This window comes from Sprattus sprattus (genome assembly GCF_963457725.1).
Source record: "Sprattus sprattus genome assembly, chromosome: 2".
In the NCBI taxonomy this organism is placed as follows: domain Eukaryota; kingdom Metazoa; phylum Chordata; class Actinopteri; order Clupeiformes; family Clupeidae; genus Sprattus; species Sprattus sprattus.
The window spans coordinates 12,603,739-12,623,702 of record NC_137921.1 but is presented as its reverse complement, the minus strand read 5'-3'; the positions used below and the strand labels follow the sequence as shown (position 1 = coordinate 12,623,702).

The window sequence follows — 19,964 nt, the reverse complement described above, 5'->3', positions numbered from 1 at the left end:
ATAGATAGATCTGAGCTGAGGTGTTTAGATCACAGAGAAGACACTTGAGAGGTAGCTCCCTACTCCCTATAGCTATTTTACCATAACTCCATCCATTGCCATGTCATACCCTGTAAACGTCCCAAAGCATTGCTCCTGTTGGAAAAAAAAAACATGGTTGTAATACAGTGGTGTGGTGAGCATGAAGCAGTTTTTTAAGAACAAGTGCCATGTGAGGCCAGGCAAAGAGGCCTATGTGCAGAGACGAAGGTCAGGTCAAACAGAGAGGCCTGTTTTCTAAAACCATGTTTCCACAGCTGCAGGCTTTCAGAGACATACAAATATAAATAAAAGGGTGTATGCATAGGGGATGCGGAGTTCATCAAAGGGCAGGCAGAAGTTCCCAACACAATTTTAAAACAGAGCCTTGACAACATATAATCATCCAGAACAGGCAGTTTGGAAACCACTGATAAGGACATTATAAGTCATCATCTTGAAAGGTGCTTCGGCAACTAATGAGTAGAATATTCTGATTGGCTCAACATGAATAAATATTTAAGGTAAGGCAGAATATTCCGATTAGCTCTACTTTGATATGCATTTACCTTTCGATTGAAAAAGAATAGTGACGAAAAACATAGTATAAAAAGTAAGTGCACTGTTTTTTTTTCCATGGACCACCACTCCGATTAAATGAAAGTCTGCAAGATTAAATGAACTTCAGTTCATCGCATTCAGTCTTCTCAAACTTAGGCCTGCGGGCCAATTCAAGCCCCCCAAGCGATTTTATCCGGCCTGCTAGGTTCCATTGATTAAAAAATTACCAGACTGGACACTCATCGGCCTCCGGGTAATTTGAGTTTGAGACCACTGCTCCAAATAATGTAAGACCTATTTAGTGAAGAAGCAGGCAAGCTGTACTGCTCACCACCTGCTCAGACACATATCCCCTCAGTCACACAAACTGTGGTCTGTCTGTCAGGAAGTCAATGGTCCAGGAGGTTGTTGAGGTGTCTACCTGCATCGTTTTGAACTTCTCATGCAGCAGTATCATTGTTAAAGGTAATGGAGAAATCAAAGAATATGATCCTCACAGTGCTGCTGGCTTTATCCAGGTGGCGCAGTAGGCAAACTGCAATGGGTCCAGAAAGTGGTCAAGGCTAGATGAACCCAAATAACCGGTCTATAGACATGGAGGGCAGACGCAAAAGACTTATTTGGTACCGGAACAAGGCAGGATGTCTTACAAAGCACTGGAGCCTTCTCCTGGTTGAGGTTAAAGAGGTGTTGTTGATTCTGCATAGCGGTTCTGTGCAGGCTTTAAGGACCCCGGGTCTGATACCATCGGGACCTGCAGCTTTGTTCTGGCACAGTCTCTCCCAAGAGTGTCACTACAGGGGAGGTAAAGCAGGCAATTGCTGGAAGAGGCCCCCGAGGACAACTTATTACGTTAGTCCACAGCCATTACATAATACCCCTGTTGAAATATATGATTTCGTGCATACCATTACCCTGCTAGGAGCTTCATTATTAGGCAACACAGTGAAACACAACTTGCTGTCATAATACTACTCGAAATGAAATCGAAGGCAAAAGGAGGGGAAGAAGAAAAACATAGCAGTGGTAATTGTGAATCTGTTATGTCAACTGAAGTAGATATAGCAGTGGTTTGTCCCTGCAGATAACTGGGTTGTCAGCTATAACAACCACTTTGCCAATAACTTCATAATAACAAGTATAAGCTTTTCAGCTTGCGAGGTATTTTGTGAGGAGTTTGCATTCATGTTTGGCTTCAACGTTGGCTACACAGTGATCTGTTTTTAATAACCTGTGTGTAAACATCAGATATTGTATGTAATATGGTGGTTCAGGTCTGACAAAGCTTTAGCATAACCTGGGATCTAGCCAAAGCTGTGGATTAAGAGTTTCATAAAGGTCTTAAAATTATGCCTATAGGTGATTGTGCACTGTGCTGGCATTGTTCTCTTCAAACCAATAGAAAATACAAATCTGTTTTTACAACAAATATAGCTACGGCCTACTAGAGAAGGTATGATCAGTTTATCAATATTAAGATTACTTACATTATTCTGAATAAGGTGTCCACACAGAAACCATATTTAATTCATACAATTATTATTCAATTTTATATTATTGTTACTTCACTTTCCACCTCTTGCTCTGCTCATGATGTATGCCTGCGCAAACATGCCAGTCACTACTTAAAGTATGGCATGCACTTTACTCTGTACTTTCAAAAATAAGAGATTTGCCTGAACAGATACTCCTTGTAGATGGTGGGGGTCGGGGAGACCATGCTCAGACAATACCCCTGATCTCTCCAGCTGCCTCTTCATCTGAGTTATGGAAACAGACAGATGGGTAGGGGAGGTAGAGGGGGGCTCAGTGTTCCCTGATGTGGGTGTCAACATGTTTTATCACTATGGTGGGCTTCATAAGTTGGGTCGTCTTCTACATTTATGCCTTATTGAATACTAATATATCAATTTGAGCGCGGTATTCCTACTTTGCACCTCAGGTGAAATCGGCCCCAAATAATCTTAATTAAAAAGCTCCTCAAAACCAAATATTATCCTCAGAACTTCACTACCACACAACATGCAAATATAAGCCCATTTTAAATATAAATCTTTGCACAAAACAGCACCACTAACATTAGTCGTTTTGCAAAATCTATTACTCTACATGCAATGGCCTAAATGTTGCTTTTCACAGTAGTCATTTTGCATTTGGGCATAAAACACAACATGAGTGCTTATGAAAAATGAGGACTGCTTGCAGGATTGCATGACCATATCAACAATTGACTATTATCGATCTATTAGCAGGGTTGGGAATGTTACTTTGCTAATGTAACAGCTAACAGATTACTAGTTACCCTGTTAAAACTGTAATAAGTTATGTAACAATTTTAATAACTTCATAAAAGTATTGTCACTTATTACATTTGATTCCTTTCGCTTACTTTTTGATTGGCAGACGAGAGGCAGTGCAAATTCAAACAAGAGAACCACAACGCTAAAAATGTTAGTGCATGCTGCCAAATGAATGGAGCCTGTCTAGATGGCAAATACAGTCCTGCTCACCATTATTGGCACCCCTAGTGAATATGAGCAAACAGGGTATGAAAAAATATGTCTGTGCTGTTTATCCTCTTGGTGTTTCACTCAAAATATTCACAAAAATCTTACCTTTACATTTAAGTTAAATTATTGTAAGAGAAAACAACGGTTGAGATTAAATAAATATTTTTTACAAAAACATGTGTGCCACTATTATTGGCACCCCTAGAAAAATCTTATAATTGAAATCTAACTGAAGTATATTTCCAGTCATGTTTTACATTTTTAAGTTCACCTGTTTAATTATGAACTCTTAAGAGGTTAACCATGACAATGGGAAAGACCCAAGAACACAGTGACGATGTGCAATGAAAAGTTGTTGAGCTGCACAAATCAAGAAATGGACACAAGAAAATCTCGTACCAGTTGAAAATACCCATTTCCACTATCATGGAAATAATAAAGAAGTTTAAAGCGTCAGGTGATGTTAAGAATCAGCCTGAAAGACGACGTGTGTACATTGACCCCACACACCGTGAGGAGGATGGTTCAACTGGCAAAATAATCTCCAAGGATAACAGCTGGAGAATTGCAGACATTAGTTGAGTCTTGGGGTTAGAAAGTCTCCAAAACTACCATCAGACGCCACCTACATCACCACAGGTTGTTTTGGAGGGTTGCCAGAAAAAAGCCTCTGCTGTCAATCAACAACAAACTAGAGTGCCTACAGTTTGCCAAATGGAAGTCAGACTTTCAATGGGACTGAGTTAAATGGTCAGATGAGACCAAAATAAAGCTTTTTGGCAAAAACAACAAAGGTGGGTTTGGCGTAGACAGAAAGATAGCCATACAGAAAAGCACCCCATGCCTACTGTGAAGTATGGTGGCGGATCTTTGATGTTGTAGGGCTGTTTTTCTTCCAAAGGCCCTGGACATCTTGTTAGGATACATGGTATCATGGACTCGATCAAATACCAACAGATATTAAATGAAAACCTAACAGCCCCCTCTAGTAAGCTTAAAATGGGCCATGGTTGGACCTTCCAGCAGGACAATGATCCGAAGCATACCTCAAAATCAACACAAAAATGGTTCACCGGCGGCAGAATAAAGGTTTTGCCATGGCCATCACAGTCCCCCGACCTAAACCCCAAAGAAAATCTGTGGGATGAGCTGAAGCCGAGTCTACAAGCGTTGACCTCAGAATCTGAAGGATCTGGAGAGATACTGTAAGAATGGTGTCAGATCCCGTGCCATGTGTTCACCAACCTTATCACGCATTATAGGAGAAGACTCAGAGCTGTTATCTTGGCAAAGGGAGGCTGCACAAAACATTTAATTAAGGGGTGCCAATACCTGTGCACACATGTTTTGAAGAATAATATTTATTTAATGTAAAAAAAACCTTTTTCTCTCAATTATTTTACCTCAATGAAAAGGTAAGATTTTTATGAATATTTTGAGTGGAAGACCAAGAGGATAAAGAGCAAAGACATATTTTTTCATAGCCTGTTCGCTCATATTCACTAGGGGTGCCAATAATGGTGAGCAGGACTGTATGCAAAGCAACGTAATGAATGTTATATTCTTTGTATAAGCTTTAAAGCTTTTTTACCAAAGAGGATTCATTTGGATGTAACCCCTTGGTTATTGCCAACATTTTAATTAATAACTAATTGAATTACATATTTGTTCTTAGTAACCGTATCAGTAGCAATTCCATTTATTTTGTAATTTAATTACATTACTCCATTACCTGTAACTAGTTACTCCCCAACACTGTCAATTAGGTACAAGCATGTAAAGCCTTACACCAAAAAAGATTTACACCTCTTTGTTTCCTGAAAATGTTACACTGACAAACTGATGCAAAAGAGTGGTGTGCAAAAAAAGGATTGAGAAAGAATTCTGACAATAATTTATTAGTCATTTCTCAAGAAAAACTCAAGGTGTCAAAGAACCTTTGGATGTACAAAAGACCAGTTTTAGCTGAAAAAGGCACTTTTTGTAATATGTGGTGTATACAACTTGTTACATTTCATGAGTTATTGGTCAATTGCATGATTAGGATGCTCCAAATGTGCAGAAGAGGTACACACAGTGTGAGTACAACTTTAACATTTCTTTTCAAAGTGGGCAAATCCAATTTACCGCAATTAATTTACAAAATCTGTTTTAAGTGTATCGAGTGTTTTAGACAAATGATGTCTATGTAAAAACATACGGAACATTTAAGTGAATGACTTTAGAATGTGTAACTATACAGTAACAGTACACGCTTTCTTTAAAAAAGAAACTGAAACAATGCCATAACTTTAAAAAATATGCTTTAATTGAGTGTAATTGAAAAATCCATTCTAAACTTCCGAAAATCAGGGGATGGATACATACTCTTTATGAATGATATGCCAAAGCAGATTTGGAGTGCACTGAGTGACATTTGTGGGTGCTCATTAATGTATTAACAACAAATTCATAATCAATATAAAATAAACCCTGAGAGGAATTGTGTGAACCACACTAATTTATATTATAAACAAACAAACAAAAAACTTGGAGCACAGAAATATTCAAATGCATGACTATGAGTCCTGAAAAGAATGTGAGAAATAACTATAAAACATCATTGTCTACGTCATTTTACGGAGTTATTTACAAATAGAAAGGAGTCCGAGAAAAGCATGGTGTTTAAAACCATTTCGGTAGTTAATAAATGACTATGCTACACAGAAGTGATGGGCAGTTGGGATGGTACAATAATGTGATTGTTGATGTGAATTTCACTCAGCGATCTTGACCATTTCTTGAGAATGGATAGTTGAATTTAGAGTGTACGATAGCTATGTTTAAGTATCATAAGTCTCTAAAAGACAGAGAAGTACAGTGGTTTACAGACCAATGGTATTTCTGAAAAGACAACAAACTATAAAAAACATGGACAATACAAACGGACCCAGTTACTCTCATATCTGTATGGTAGCTGTCAACATCCAACCACGGGGAATACGATCACCTCAATCTGCCATACTAAATAATGGGCCAGACTCACTTTTGTTCATCTTTCATCTACAACCACAAATCAAACTACACTGTACAATCATATGTACTACCTGACAAGAAATGTGTTTAACTAGTGCCATGGTAACTGACACAAGGGTGTGCATCTCAGAAAGTAAGGTTGATCGAATTGATGACATCTTAGATCAATCGCTGGAAACAGTACAAAATAATAAATATGTCTCATAAATACAAATTTTGAATGTTTAGTGGTGCTCGTGATTGGCATTCAATACATTCATTTCTGTGAGAAAGGGAGTTTTGACTTCAGCAAACGACAAAAAAGTATTGAGGGATACTGGGCTCTTTTTTTCTAAGAACATGAAAACAGTTCAATCAAAGCATAATAGCAAAGCCAAAGTCATGAATTACTTTGTTTAAAAATGTTATTATATTTAAGCCATCTTGACCAAATATCTTTAAAAAAAATACCCAACAAATATTTTGACAACAGTTATTAATATTAATTACTAAAAGAAAATATAGCAAAATGAACAGAAGCAAAGGACTGAGCTTTTGAATACATTAACTTCATTGTTACAATATTACTAAACAGGACCAACTAAAAATAATAATTACCACATACAAATAATAACAACTAAACAACTATTTCTAACATTTTCCAAACACTTATGTATTTTATACAGAATTCATGTTATCAAGTTTTTGATGCAACAAAGAAAATTCCTCAAAACTATGAAAACAAAATTACAACAGTTATATACAATGAACTTTCTGAGAAAAAAAAAAACACCTCAACCATTAATGTTCTCCATCTAAACCACAGCCATTCCTAACCCGCAAAACATCTTTATTTACTTGCACGTCATTACAGTGAATCAAGCTTTTGTATACTGCACAATTTCGTGAAGGCAGACAGGAAAGATCTAGAGTCTCCTCGCAAGAGGGCATCCTACTGCCTATCCTGGGTGACAGGGCAACTAAAAAAATATAGACACCGAGAAACACACATTCTTGAAGGAGTTCAAAAGACTGCATTGCAACATTAATAATCAAGCTGGCTTAGCTGATTTTAGTACACAGGTTTGGATATCTACAGCAACTTGGGTCTAAGAGGGAGCCTTTGAAACAAACACTTTGAACATTATAGTACAACAGAATTCAGACAAGCATACAAAAAGATGAGAGGAAGGCGTTCATATGGAGGAAGAAGTTCATGCGTACACATATGTAAAGGAAAACAAAAAAAACAGAGTAACATGTACTCCACGTAGACTAGCAGGTCCTTGCAATGATAATGCTACACAGAAATATTATTGTACAAACGTTTGCAGTAGTGGGGTGGGGATGGGAATAGGGTGGGTTAGGAGGGAACAAATCTAAATTAAAAAGTTTTTCCTTTACAAGGAGGTCAGTCGCTTCATTTGAAACAGTCATTGTTCTTTCCCTTGTGAGCACTGAAGTCCTCATCCTATGTGTGCTATAACTGTTCCATAAAAAAAACACAGAACTTATAAGTGGCTAAGGTGGAAATAAGCCGTTTTCTGCACGCACGCACGCAAAACACACTCACACACTCTCACACACACACTCAATTTAGGTCGAGTTGAATCATGCATCCTTAGCAAGATAAAAAAAATCATTACATGACAGCTTTTCAACATATGACCTCAGTCATGATGGAGAATTGATCTAATCGGACACCTGACTTTTCCCCAACCCCCACTTATTAAAACAAGTAACTGGTTGGGTTGCTATGTTGCTAATGATCAAAAAACGTGGGAAGGGGCAGATTTGAGGAATGAGGGATGGATGACATACAAATGTACAAACACGGTAGTCACTCAGTCTCATGCTTCATCCCAGTGACACACAGGATCAGCTGGCAGGCTCCTCTCCCTACCTGACCACACGTTTTAAAACCAGAGCCTGCTTGGGGTAAAATAATGTACATGTTTGTTTTTGTTCTCCACAGCCAAAGTGGACCTGGATATCACTGCTTCACTCCGTTCTCCTGCTTTAAACCGGTCTGTGTTTTCGCTGTCCTTTTGCTGTCTCTCTCCTCTTTTATTGTCTTGTTCCATCTCCTTTCTCGCCCTTCTCACAGGAGCAACTTGCCATTCCGGTGGATTTTCAGGATTTTTCCCAACCTCTGCTTGGCTGTGGCAAGTCCTTTCTTTGGACGCTTCCCTGTAAGCAGAGGACAAACAAGGACACAATGCCAGGTATAAACAAATGTAGTATCACATCTGCATCACAAGTATACTTATAGCACAGCCATGTGTGTGTGTGTGTGTGTTTGTGTGTGTGTGTTTCCTAACCTTGTCCTCCTCCAGCTGCCCCGGGGCTGGTCTGGCCTGCCGGGGACGGGGCAGAGGGAGAGTAGCTGCTGCTGTTCTGCGGGGACAGCGAGGGCCGTCTGGACGTGAGGAAGACCCCCGGCGCCATGGCTGCACTGCCTCTGGGCCCCCCGGGGCCAAAAGGTCCAGGTCCCGCCGTGTACTCATGGTCCAGAAGGCTGGCCGAGTACGCCTCTAGCCTGCGTTCCTCCTGTAAGACCTCAGGCGTGGGCTCGCTGGGCATCAGGGGCGAGGGGGGCGCCTGCTCGGGCTGGGGCGGCGGCGGTGGTGGGGGGGCAGAGGGGCGCTTTTTGGTGTATTTCCTCTTGGTGGTCTTCTGATGTTCCTTGGGGGGTAAGCAGAAGCAAGAGGCTCAGTGGTCAGGTCACTTTCAGTAAGGCTTATTTGTGACTATCGGTAGCTTCAGCCTCAGGCTTATGACCGCCTGTCACCTCCCTCACCTGTTGTGCCAGCTTAGCAGCGGCGACAGCCAGGCCTGTCTCTACCGACGCCACCCTCACCCCCTCTCGAACCGGCCTCTCCTGCTTGGGCAGTGTGGGGGTCACGCGGGCTGTACGAATGGATTCATTTAAAGACATGCATTAGTAAACCAGCTACAGAAGAATAATAAGAAAAATAGAAGCCTTTTGGGAATATCCCTTTACAGACTCATTATTTATTATCGTCAACAGAGGACATTTTGGTCCACGAAGTAAGGCGAGTAGGGTACGTCACCTTTAGGACTCCAGGGCGTATCGTCCCAATTCCTCTTCCTTTTCATCTTTGCCTTTGCAGCGTGGTCCTCCTCATCAGACTCCAGGGAGGGGTATACTGAGAGAACAGTTTGAGGCAGAATGTAAAACCACCCACTGTCATTCATTATTACTGGTAAGATGTAAAAGTCTGACTGAACGTTCGTACTGTGGATTGACAGGATAGGGAGGTTGAAAATCCTGACCTCCTTCTGAACATTTCCATATAAGCTTCTCCCTGAGAGCCCTCACCATATTCCGCGTCCTTGAAGCACGTTCCCAGAGTCTCCTGCTCATCCGGACTCTCTTCGTCGCTGAGGTGGCGGGCGGGCCGTTTGATTGGCCGCTTCCCCGGCCGCTGGACCACAGGCTTTTTCTCGTTCTTCTTGGACCCGCCCGACACCCAGGTGGCCCGGCCCTTCTCCTTCGGCAGCACCTCGGGGGCTCTGCCTGACACCGAGATAGGAGAGGAAGAGGACGAGGAGGACGAGGAAGAGGATGGAGGGTTGGCCATGGACAGCATGCCCTGAATGGCGTCTCGTGTGCTGGGAGAGGCAGGAGCCTCCTCACTGGAAAAAGACAACAAGATCGATTGTGTTTGGTTTTGTATGTGCTCCACCAGATATTTCTTAAGCCTTCAACAGAATTGGAAGCTACAGCCGAAAAGCAGCAATGGCATTTTAAATCATTCCTGTAATCTCCGATTCATCACCAATGGATATAAGACATTGTGAGTGGTGTGGTTATTGTGAATACTGATGGGACTGTAGGATTAGCTGGAGTACCTGAGAGCAGAGTCCAGCCCAGCCACCTGTTTGCTAGCCTTGAGCAGGTCCAGGATTCCCCCGGCTCCACCCTTCACTGCCTGCATCGTCAGTGTAGTCTCCTCATCTGTGGTGTAGTCCTCCTAAAGACAATCGCTGTCATTATAACTATGCCGCTGAGATACACAACACTGTCAATATCCAAGAGCTGGCCGACACGGCTAGAACAAAGACAGAGGCGACTGGCATCAGACTAACCTCGATATCAAAGTCCACCTCTCCTGGCTCCCTGACACGGTGGGGATCGGAGCAAGGCTTGGCCCGGGGTAGTTTCCTGGGCAGTCCCGCAGCTGCACAGTCAGGGAGAATAAAACAAAAGTTAAACACTTAAAGGCATTTACTTCTTATCCATTTAATGGAAGAGAGTTTGTAAGAATGATTCTTTTTTTTACCAGTATGAAACAAGTGTACCAAGACAGCAGCGAAGTGAATGGAATTACTTTACTAATGTGAATGCTAAAGTTTGATCCATACTCAACTCACAGACAAACCGCAGACACAGGAGGTCACTGTACTCAGCGGATGGCTCACGCTTCAACATTAATAAACATGAACAATACGTTTAAAGTACTGTATGGTACTGGTCTTGAGTCCAAAATGTCTTACTAAACATAATCATCCCCCTCTGGCCATGAATGAACACACACTCCTTATTTTCCAATTGGGTGTGCTGAACCTTTTTTCACAACTGCTAGTCGTCAGCCGAAAACCTGACAAGCCTTTTTTTCAACTGTCAAAGCACAGCCAGTTTAATTGCATAACATTTCACTCCTACATGCTAGATGGGAAGAAATGTCTTGCATACTTCTTGGCTTTCAGGGCCCTGTCGTAATTTGCCTCCCCTCTCAAACCTTTGCAGCCTTTGCACTAGGCCACTGGCTTTCCAAAATGGTTTAGACAGATAAAATTAAACTTGTTTGAAATAAACTTAACAAGGGTAAGCGGACACCTGTTCATGAGTAGGGGGAAGGGAAGGAACACTCTGGCAGGCAGGACTTTTTGGCTCAAGAGCAGCTTTCATCACCAACCCACTCTAGGACACACACACACACACACTGCAGGATGAAGGACGAAGGACCTCACCGACTAGTTTTTTATTTTTGTTGGAGGGCGCTCTGCGGCGTGGGGGGGGCGGTGACTCGTCTATCTGCAGCTCGTCCTCCGAGTCCAGGTCTGACAGAGCGGAGCTGGGCAGCAGAGGCTGGAACTTCGAGACGCGTCCATCTCCATTAGAGCACGCTGCACGGCTGCCCTTCTTCCTGCGAGACGCCGAGACGGACAAAGGGCAGAATGAGAAATGGAGAGCAAGGGGAGGAGAAATGACAGCAAGACGGACATGGTGACTCTAAACAAATAATATAGAGGGATGAGCCGAGTGGGCTCTGCAGTCTTGGGTTACCCTTGTATTTTGCCATTGGTCAGCACCAGCTTCAGCTTGCTCTTCTTCAGTTTGCCTTCAAAGTCATCCAGACAGGCTGACGGCAGCTCCATCTGCAGAGTATCAATCGAATGAACAAAAACATAATTTAATTACTATTTTCAAAAATCATCAAATCTAAATACAGTTAAAGCCACATGCATAGTCTGAAAATGCAAATAGAATTTCTTCTTCATTTTTATTTTTGCTCTGCTCTCTCCAGTACACCTACAAGCTACTCCAGAGGAGTTACATCTCAAAAATTGCGTAATATTTTCCCCATAAAGCAGAATGCAATACATCTACATTTTCTTAACGTTAACACATTTCAGAAATTTCAAAAATTGCAGTCTAGCTACAAAGTAAGTACATAGTAGATGGGTGTTGTGATTACACTAGAAGAAAGTGGTGAAACGTCTGCCTTGTTAGAGTCTGACAGTCTCATAGCTACAGAAGACATTACAAAACTCCACTGTGTTCAACCAAAGTTTCTTACATAATGCTTTTGGGTGTAAAAATGGCACTTTGCTTTAGCAATACCAAGCGGAAGTGGAAGTATGACATTTAAGGAAGATGACTATGGTAACTATTTACAGGCTATTTTGTCACTATTTGCAGACCAGAGTTACAGTTTGACAGGAGGAGCTGTACCTTGTTCTTGTTCTTGGATTTATTTCCAGGTTGAAACTTTTTGAGTGTGTGCTTGGTGTGAATCTCCAGAAGATCCAGCTCTCCTGCCTCTGTCTTTATCTCCTTCTTCAGGCTCTTCTTTTTGGGACTGGGGGAACTCACGGCTCCTCCGATGGGCATGTCTTTGGGTTTAGGGCCTCTCTTTTTACCTGGGGGCCGTCCAGAATTCTGAGGGGAGGACACCTGGGCTTTGGAGTGTGGGGACTGTAGACCCGGGGGACCAGTGAACGGGGCCCCACTGCGACCCAGGTTCTGCTGGAAGATATCCTAGAGAGGGAAACAAACAGACCAGGAGAAGATGGTACTTATACCAGGAGTGGACAAAATCTAATCTTTTTAGGGCAAGTGTATGCTCCATTTTTCTTGCCCAGAGTCAGTATAAGATATTTCCTTAGATAATAGATTGACCTCCTCTTTATATATATATATAATAATAATAATAATAACAAATAAAAAAAATAGTAACCCATATTCACTTCACGCTGCATTTCATTTAAGTTTCCATCATTGCTTAAAGGAGCCCACATAAAGATAAAACGTTTATTAAACACATACATTAGCTAACAATACCGAATCCTAATGTAATGTTGCAGTACATTAGGCCTGCTAGCTTAAATTGCTATATTCTAGCAACTTTGTAATGTTTACACCCAACACACCTTTCAATACACTGAATTTTAAACATGAAATTACATTATTTATCACCATTCAATCATTGAGGGCAGCTATGCATCTTCTGACATTTGGGTAACAGGGAGACAATGTGCCTTAACATTGTTGTTTTTTGTTGCTATTGTTGCTATAGTTGGCTATTTGAAAAGACAGTGATGGTGACATTTGGTACTGACTCACCTCAACCATTCGAATCTCTTTTGCCAAGTCTTTAACCAACTGTGGTGTTTTTATGGTATCTGGGATTTCAACTTCATGTTCAGACAGTGACTGAGAAGAAACACACATATTTGCTTCAGTAAGCTCATATTACCACATATTTGCTTCGTCACTAGGTCAGCCTCACATAAATGAAACATACAAGTGTATGTAATCAAATGTATTAAATATGTTTGCAAGGCACACTACCTCTTTACGTGTCCAACCACGGAAGGCGTTGTTCAAAGATTTGGCTCCATGGACCAGATAACTGGCGGGATGACGCCTGTTCTCTCTCAACCCTGCAGAGTAGAAGCATGTTTACCAACACTGCAATAGTAATAACCTGTATTGTGACTTTGCCGGCATTGAAGGTCTGCCAAAGGCCACCTGAAACAATCCAGTACACAACACATAAAACGCTCTCAAATATCCAAAATAAAGATTCTCACCTCTGAATGTATCCAGAAGATGTTTACCAACATACCAGCAAACTGTCTCAAAGTTAGGAAATCTGAATAGGTCTGCTGTGCTCAGCCTCTTCTCGATTTCATAAGCACTACGGATGAGCAAAAACCACGTAAGAATACACACATCAATGAATCAGATTAGGTCAACCGAATCATATGTGTCACAAACTGTACCTACCGAAGCTGCATGTCAATGTTGAGGCTGTGAAGGAAGTTGCCTCCAAAGGCTAGGCAGTCCACAGGTGTGAGAACAGAATGAATCCATCCTGAAAAGGAAATAATGGAAAAAGCAGCATGTCAAACATACCAGCATTTTAGGTGCATTAAGGATCATCTAATGTATAAACCCAAGACTACTTACAACCATGGGACAAGGTAACAATCTACATTCACTAGTAAGTACTGCAGCACTTAAAACAATAAATACTACTTTATTTCGTATGTAAAGTAGTATTGTTACACTAGGTCTCTATTGCTGTACCTGTTGGAATGAAGAGTGTGTTTCCCTGCTTGACGGAGCATCTGTAGCACATGTCCACCTGATCCCCAAAGAACATCTCGTTTTGACTGGAGGAGGAACTCCAGCGCTCAAACAGGGCCAGGTTGGCAGGGGTGGGACGGATCAGGTAGAAGATCTTCTCACCCTGAGAGAAACATTGTTCAAAGCCTTCTATTATAACGCATTCAACTGTCTCTTTATCTCTTAGCCACGGTTTTGTTGAACAGGAAATTAAGTGTTTGGTTCATGCAGCTTGCTCACTCACTCGTAGCACATGGTACCACACGGAGGTTCCTCCAAAGTCAATGTGGAAGTCTGTGTAGCTGTCCTTCACACCCATCAGGCAGTACTTCTGCACGTTGGGCCTCTCAAACACAGACTCTTCTGGCCACAAGTTCTCCACCCAAGACAACTTCCTTACTATCTTTGGGGTTTCCACCAGGTTGGACAACCTTAGGAAAGAAGAATTAGTGCAAGTTCTAAATTAGCTTCCTTAGAGCATGATGAACATTAAAAGTTAACAAAGTTGTGATTTTTTTTAAATGTCATGGATCTTAAAATGCAGGTAAAAATGTGAAAGATGCTCCTCAGATACAGAAGCAAGCAAGCAAACAAACAAACAGATTTATAAAGAGCCATATAAACATACTTGGTTTCTGAGAACTCAAGGCTTATCACATTGAGCACTCTGTCTCTGTTGGGGCTGTTGTAGTACTCAGCGAAATCCCCAAGGCTCATCTTTAGGTCAGCTTGGCGGGAAACGTCAATTACATCAATCTCCTTGTCACCACCTGTAAACATACCCAACCAAAGCATTTAACAAACCTCACCGAACACAAAACACGCCTGAAGAAGCATGCATTCAACATGCAAAAGACACAATTGAAAGAAATGACGCCACAGAAATGTGAAAAATGTCAAGCTGTTTCTATACTCTATGAACTACAGAGCCTTTTTCTCTGAACTTTCGCAACTCTCACACAGCTCCCTTCGCACATCACTGTTATTTTTCCAATACTTTTGGTGTGTTCTAGATTGTCATCTGATATGCTAAGTCTTGTCAAAGTATATGCTTCCACATCTTCTGCCTGGTCATAAAAATGATCTTTTCTGGAGATTTTTGGACACTAGAGACCACTGGCCCTGAAGCTACATTCTTGGACTAAAATGAGTCATTCTTCTTGTTAAAGAAAAAGCCCCAAACAACACAGTGTACTGGCAGTTCTAAATACAGTTTCTGGGAGAGTTTGAAGGTTTTATCTTGATGTCCTACTACTGAACTTTCAATTATATAGAGAAGCTGCAACTGAGTGGTCTCAATTCGACAAATAACTACTACTACTTCTTTAATGTTAGGAAAATGATTTTACCAATGTAGTGCTCGACATCACTGACACCAAAAGATGCCGGGGGCAGGCTCATGCCCAGGCCGTCCCTCCTCAGGACCATGACGGGGACACTGAAGGAGTGCTCCTCCAGAAACTCCACTGTGAGCTGGGCCCCGGTTGGTTTCAGAAGGATCTCATCCGCACTAGCATACAGAAACATGCACACATCAGTGAGTGACAACACTCAGGGTCAAAACTGACAGCACCTACAATTACTCACAATGGTGAGAAAACAGAATAGAACAAACAGACAGACAGACACAGGCCCAGATATATACAAAAGCAATGTATTAACGTCAAACAATTACAAATGGCCTACATCTTGTTGGAGTGAGATTGAAAAATAAATGCTTTCAACAAAAGATGACTGGCTTTTTGATTGTCACCTTGGGAACGTGCGGCCCCGTAACTCCCTCACGAACTGGGCGCTGCCAGTCTTCACTGGTCGGCTTGGATCTCTCGTACCAGCACTTACATCGGACTTTGGGGCTCCACGTCGCTTACGCACTGCCAGAACAGTTACAGAAGAGTGGTCAGATGAAACATCAAAAGGGAGAGGTCTAGATCTATATGAAATCAGATTGACAAAACAGAAGGGCCATTAATGGTCAAGGTGTACAATGAAAAAGGAATGTGCGACTAATACTTACTGACAGAGGGGCCATGTGAGACCTGACAGTTGGGACAGTGATAGAGGTCAATCTCTGCAGCCTTGTCCTCCTCTACACCAACACAACTGGTCAAAACAAACCACACACACACACACACACACACACACACACACACACACACACACACACAAAAAGAACGCTTTTTAAAAACATTTTCTTCTAGCAAATCAATAGGTCCACGATGTATTATGAATCTTCGAAAAATTTCAAACAAGCTCACCTTCCATGAAACCAGTCTTGACAAACATCACACTCAATCATGAAGCGTGTGACATCATAGGGAAGCCGACACAAGCAGTATACAGGAACTGAAGCCATTCTGACTTTGCTGGCTATACTCAGGTGTTCCGTTTCACAGACTGGTGTAATCTCAAAGAAAACTCAACTTCAGGCTCTGGATTTTTGCAAATACACAATTACAGTTCACCATTAACGATTTTGTAAGTTTTGTGGTAACAGTGGAATGTTTCCACAGCTGATGAACCGGGATGTCAGAGACAAATTCAGGATTCACACCTGAAGCACTGTGTTCATAACATCGTGACACCTGTGAAAGACAGCAAATGAGTACATGTTAGTTTATATTTATGCTTTCAGTCTAATAATACACAAGAGTTAATATCATGTCAACATTTGTCATGTTATACTAACTAGCAAACTAATCAGGGAACACTGCTGCAGACCCATTGCGAACTAATGTGCAATGTAGAGGATTTTGAGTCCATGGTCCTCTGAACGTCAAATCATACAACTCGCAAAAACAAAACTCAGTTCACCGCGAACGTCAATTACAGAATACATTTGCATATCTTTATTTCGCATGCATGAAGCAAGGTGTGGTAATTTAGCAGGACAATTACTATTTGAACGAGATTTTTTACAATCTAGAGTCTAGAAGACTATCAGTCATCCGAAGGCGCGTCAGTAAATTCAAAAAACAAGGCGGTATGCCACAGTAAGTTAGCATACTGTACAGAACACACTCTCAGTTAAGTGCTACAATACTTACAATGCAATAACTCTAAAAGAATAATAAGCAAGGCAGAAGACTTGGGAGTAAACGCAGGCAAACTTATCGGTCAACCCATACTTCGCTTGCTAGCTGTCAAAATACTCATAGCTTAACGGTACACGCTGTATGCTAACGCCACACGCTATATCTTACTTGCTAGAGTAAGAATAAGGTTTAATCTGTTTACAGCAAAACACATGATGGTTTATTGGGTTAAAATTAGTCGACGTTACACTGCGCATCTTCATAAACTGATACAGAGTATGAGTCTGTTGTGTGTTTTGCATAAATAACATGGAGCGTTATCTGTCAAGCTAGTAAATCCTCAGTAAGCTCTAGCTACCTAACTGGTTAGCAATTCATGTTAGCAGACTCAAATGTAAAAGTTGAGAACTAACTAGTTGCGTAGCACTGACCATATTCCTCCTTCAATGTAAATGCTATTACGAAGTAGTTAGCTAGCTAGCACAGCTTAATTAGTTCCAATAGCTTCCTAGCTAACATCATCAACATCATCTTAAATAACAAGCTAAGAGGCTAATGTTGTCCAAGTCCGTTAGCGCTCTCCCAAACTAGCAGAAAATAAACACTTCAGTCATAAAACTGGAAAACAACGAGGATGTCAGCTACCTCGTTAAGCAGCCTATTATTCCTGATATTGCATATCTGGCTAGCTAAGGAACAAAGTGAGTCAGTCAGTCACGTCAACAAAGCTAGCTAACGTGGATTCTTTAGTTAGCTTTAGCCTGCTAATTTTGTTCTGTTACACGTAGCAAACTGTTTGTGTTTACTTTAATGTAAGTGGAACTGTCAAGCTATAAAATAGTTACATTTTAACTTGTTTTACTTCTTATTTGGTATTTGCAACGTGTTAACTCTGCTCGCAGAGAAAATTAGCTAACTTAGCAAGCTGATAGTAAGCCAAGTAGATACCTCAATAGCAAACTAGCCAATGATGAGCTATTCTCAAGAGATAAGATTACTCAAATCTGACTAAGACGTTAAAAGACTTACTATGATGGTCAGCTGAATGCAATACAACGTAACGGTTTACCACAGAAACTTCTAGATAGTTACTTTAATCACTTAACCTTAAGGCACAGCGAATTCAGATCTTACCGATTGTAAATTGTCACAAGCTGCGAGAGAGCCAAGAGTTCCATGACGGTGGGAATTCCTACGAAAACCCGAGGCTTAAAGCGGCCTATTTCTGATCGGCAAGTATTTCTTATTAACAGTTTATATTACATTAATTATTGTGCATATACAGGAAAACAGATTATCATTTAATATGATATCATGGAAGTGAAAAATTCTAGCTGGTAAAACGAAATCTAGAAAAATTCAGACAAAAAGACTCGCAGTGCAGCGGTGCCATTTCAATCCATCCGCGGACCGACCACTGTCTACAGTTCTGTGAACAATAAAGTTGGTTTTCATTGGATGCTAAGACCAGTTGGCTAGCCAAATAATGAAAAGGTAGATGTACTCTTACAGTACTCAAACATTGTTCGTGGTTCTGTAGAGTGACTTAAACTCTTGTGAAGACAGAGAAAGATTGGCCTGCCATGCTTTAGATTGCTTTTAATCTTTGTCATCTGTTTTTATCTCCTCCAAGTTGGAGTACCAAGTTCACAGTCTTCCACTTTCCTCATTGAACACCAGTCGGACAGTTAACTTGAACGTGCAGGGCAAAGGTCAAAATATATATTTATTTTTTTTCACCGTTTTTTAAAGATCATCCGCATTTAGGCCTATCCTTACACATTTCATTAGACTTTTAACATTGCACACAAAAGCATAAGCCATGTGCACACAGATCTACTGCTTTGTAAAAAAAAAACTAAAAACTAAAAAGTGTCATTCCAACGTTGACGGTCAATTTTTGTTTAATACGAAGAACTTTTCACTGATCACACTTGTCTCTTGTAAATAATTGTAAGTCATTTCTCTTGTAACTGTTGTAATTTATATACCTAGCCTCTGCAACATTCATAAAATAGGCCTATATATACATTGAGAGAAGGTGAGGCAGAAATGGGACAAATCCTATTCAATATGAGCACTAACAAAGATCCCTAGCTATTTAAAAGTGTTTGTACAATGAAGTATTAATTGTGTCATTGATAGTAATTCTCCAGACATGACAGTCAATATTTTTCTTTTTCAACTTCAATGTAAAACACTAAACGTTTATTGCTCAGGGACCATAGATCTCTTATTCTACATTAATAAAGATTTGTAAAATGTAAAGAAAGTAATTCAAAAGTTTGATGAGATCAAATAGATTTTTTACAGATCATGTTTCGCCCTATTCGTAGAATAAACTAAAACTGCAACCTCCAAGCTTGTGGCCTTATTTGACCGACCAGCAGGTGGCGACACAAGCTCACTATTTCACACTCAGAATGAGAAAGGATTGATGCTCATTGGGCATCCATTGAGTGCAAATGGGTCGTTTATTTCAAAGACAAAGAGGCCATGATCTTACATGACTATCATTGTACTCTTCTTCTAGTCTCAGCAACATATTGTTTTAAGAGTCAGGAAAGATGTCTCACAAGCATTTGCAATATTTTGTGTTCGTGGAATATACCCCTTACTTTGATAAATGATAACATGGAAGAGGAGGGATGCTATGGAAACCAGATGTTTTCTTTAAGTGTGTCCTGTATTGACAGCATGCAATGAATCATACTTGAATCCCCCACCACCACCTCCACACCCCCACCCCATCCTGAACTTATGTTGACTGCGGTGACACATTCAGTTCCTGGATCCAAGGGGGGTGTGGGAATTTATTTCTCCCGATCTGCCCCCACATCTGCCATGGTGGCCCTGGCCCTGGCCCTGGGTTGGGGGGCGTGGGGGGTGGGTCCAGCTTCAGCAGCAGCCTTCACAAGATTGATGAATTGATTGCAGCACCGCTGCCACTATGTCTGTACCCTC

General features: G+C 41.1%; 1 protein-coding gene across 2 annotated transcripts; it reads right to left on the bottom strand.

The window, feature by feature from the left end:
* Nucleotides 1–5,422: 5,422 nt before the first annotated feature.
* On the bottom strand, nt 5,423–18,377 carry phf8 (PHD finger protein 8). 2 transcript variants are annotated; one of them, XM_080860401.1, is made up of 22 exons: nt 18,135–18,377; nt 16,224–16,550; nt 15,983–16,068; nt 15,719–15,839; nt 15,315–15,475; nt 14,594–14,735; nt 14,210–14,396; nt 13,927–14,089; nt 13,624–13,711; nt 13,428–13,534; nt 13,186–13,277; nt 12,958–13,047; nt 12,067–12,372; nt 11,398–11,489; nt 11,082–11,257; nt 10,197–10,288; nt 9,960–10,081; nt 9,427–9,743; nt 9,158–9,253; nt 8,884–8,993; nt 8,405–8,768; nt 5,423–8,273 (listed from the first exon to the last, which is right to left on the bottom strand). In XM_080860401.1, the coding sequence occupies exons 2-22, from the start codon at nt 16,319–16,321 to the stop codon at nt 8,185–8,187; spliced, it is 3,099 nt and encodes a 1,032-aa protein (XP_080716527.1). In that variant the 5' UTR covers nt 16,322–16,550; nt 18,135–18,377; the 3' UTR covers nt 5,423–8,184. The 2 variants fall into 2 exon arrangements, with proteins under 2 accessions (XP_080716527.1, XP_080716528.1); XM_080860402.1 differs by lacking the exons at nt 5,423–8,273; nt 8,405–8,768 and having other exon boundaries at nt 8,886–8,993; nt 9,344–9,743.
* Between the last annotated feature and the right edge of the window lie 1,587 nt (nt 18,378–19,964).

Excerpts from the sequence above, each read along its gene's own strand:
- phf8 (XM_080860401.1), bottom strand. The coding sequence starts at position 16,321 with ATGGCTTCAGTTCCTGTATACTGCTTGTGTCGGCTTCCCTATGATGTC. Across the intron at positions 14,090-14,209 it reads TGTGGTACCATGTGCTACGA|GGTGAGAAGATCTTCTACCT; the intron begins GTGAGTGAGCAA and ends TGTTTCTCTCAG. Across the intron at positions 12,373-12,957 it reads AAGAGATTCGAATGGTTGAG|GATATCTTCCAGCAGAACCT; the intron begins GTGAGTCAGTAC and ends TTCCCTCTCTAG.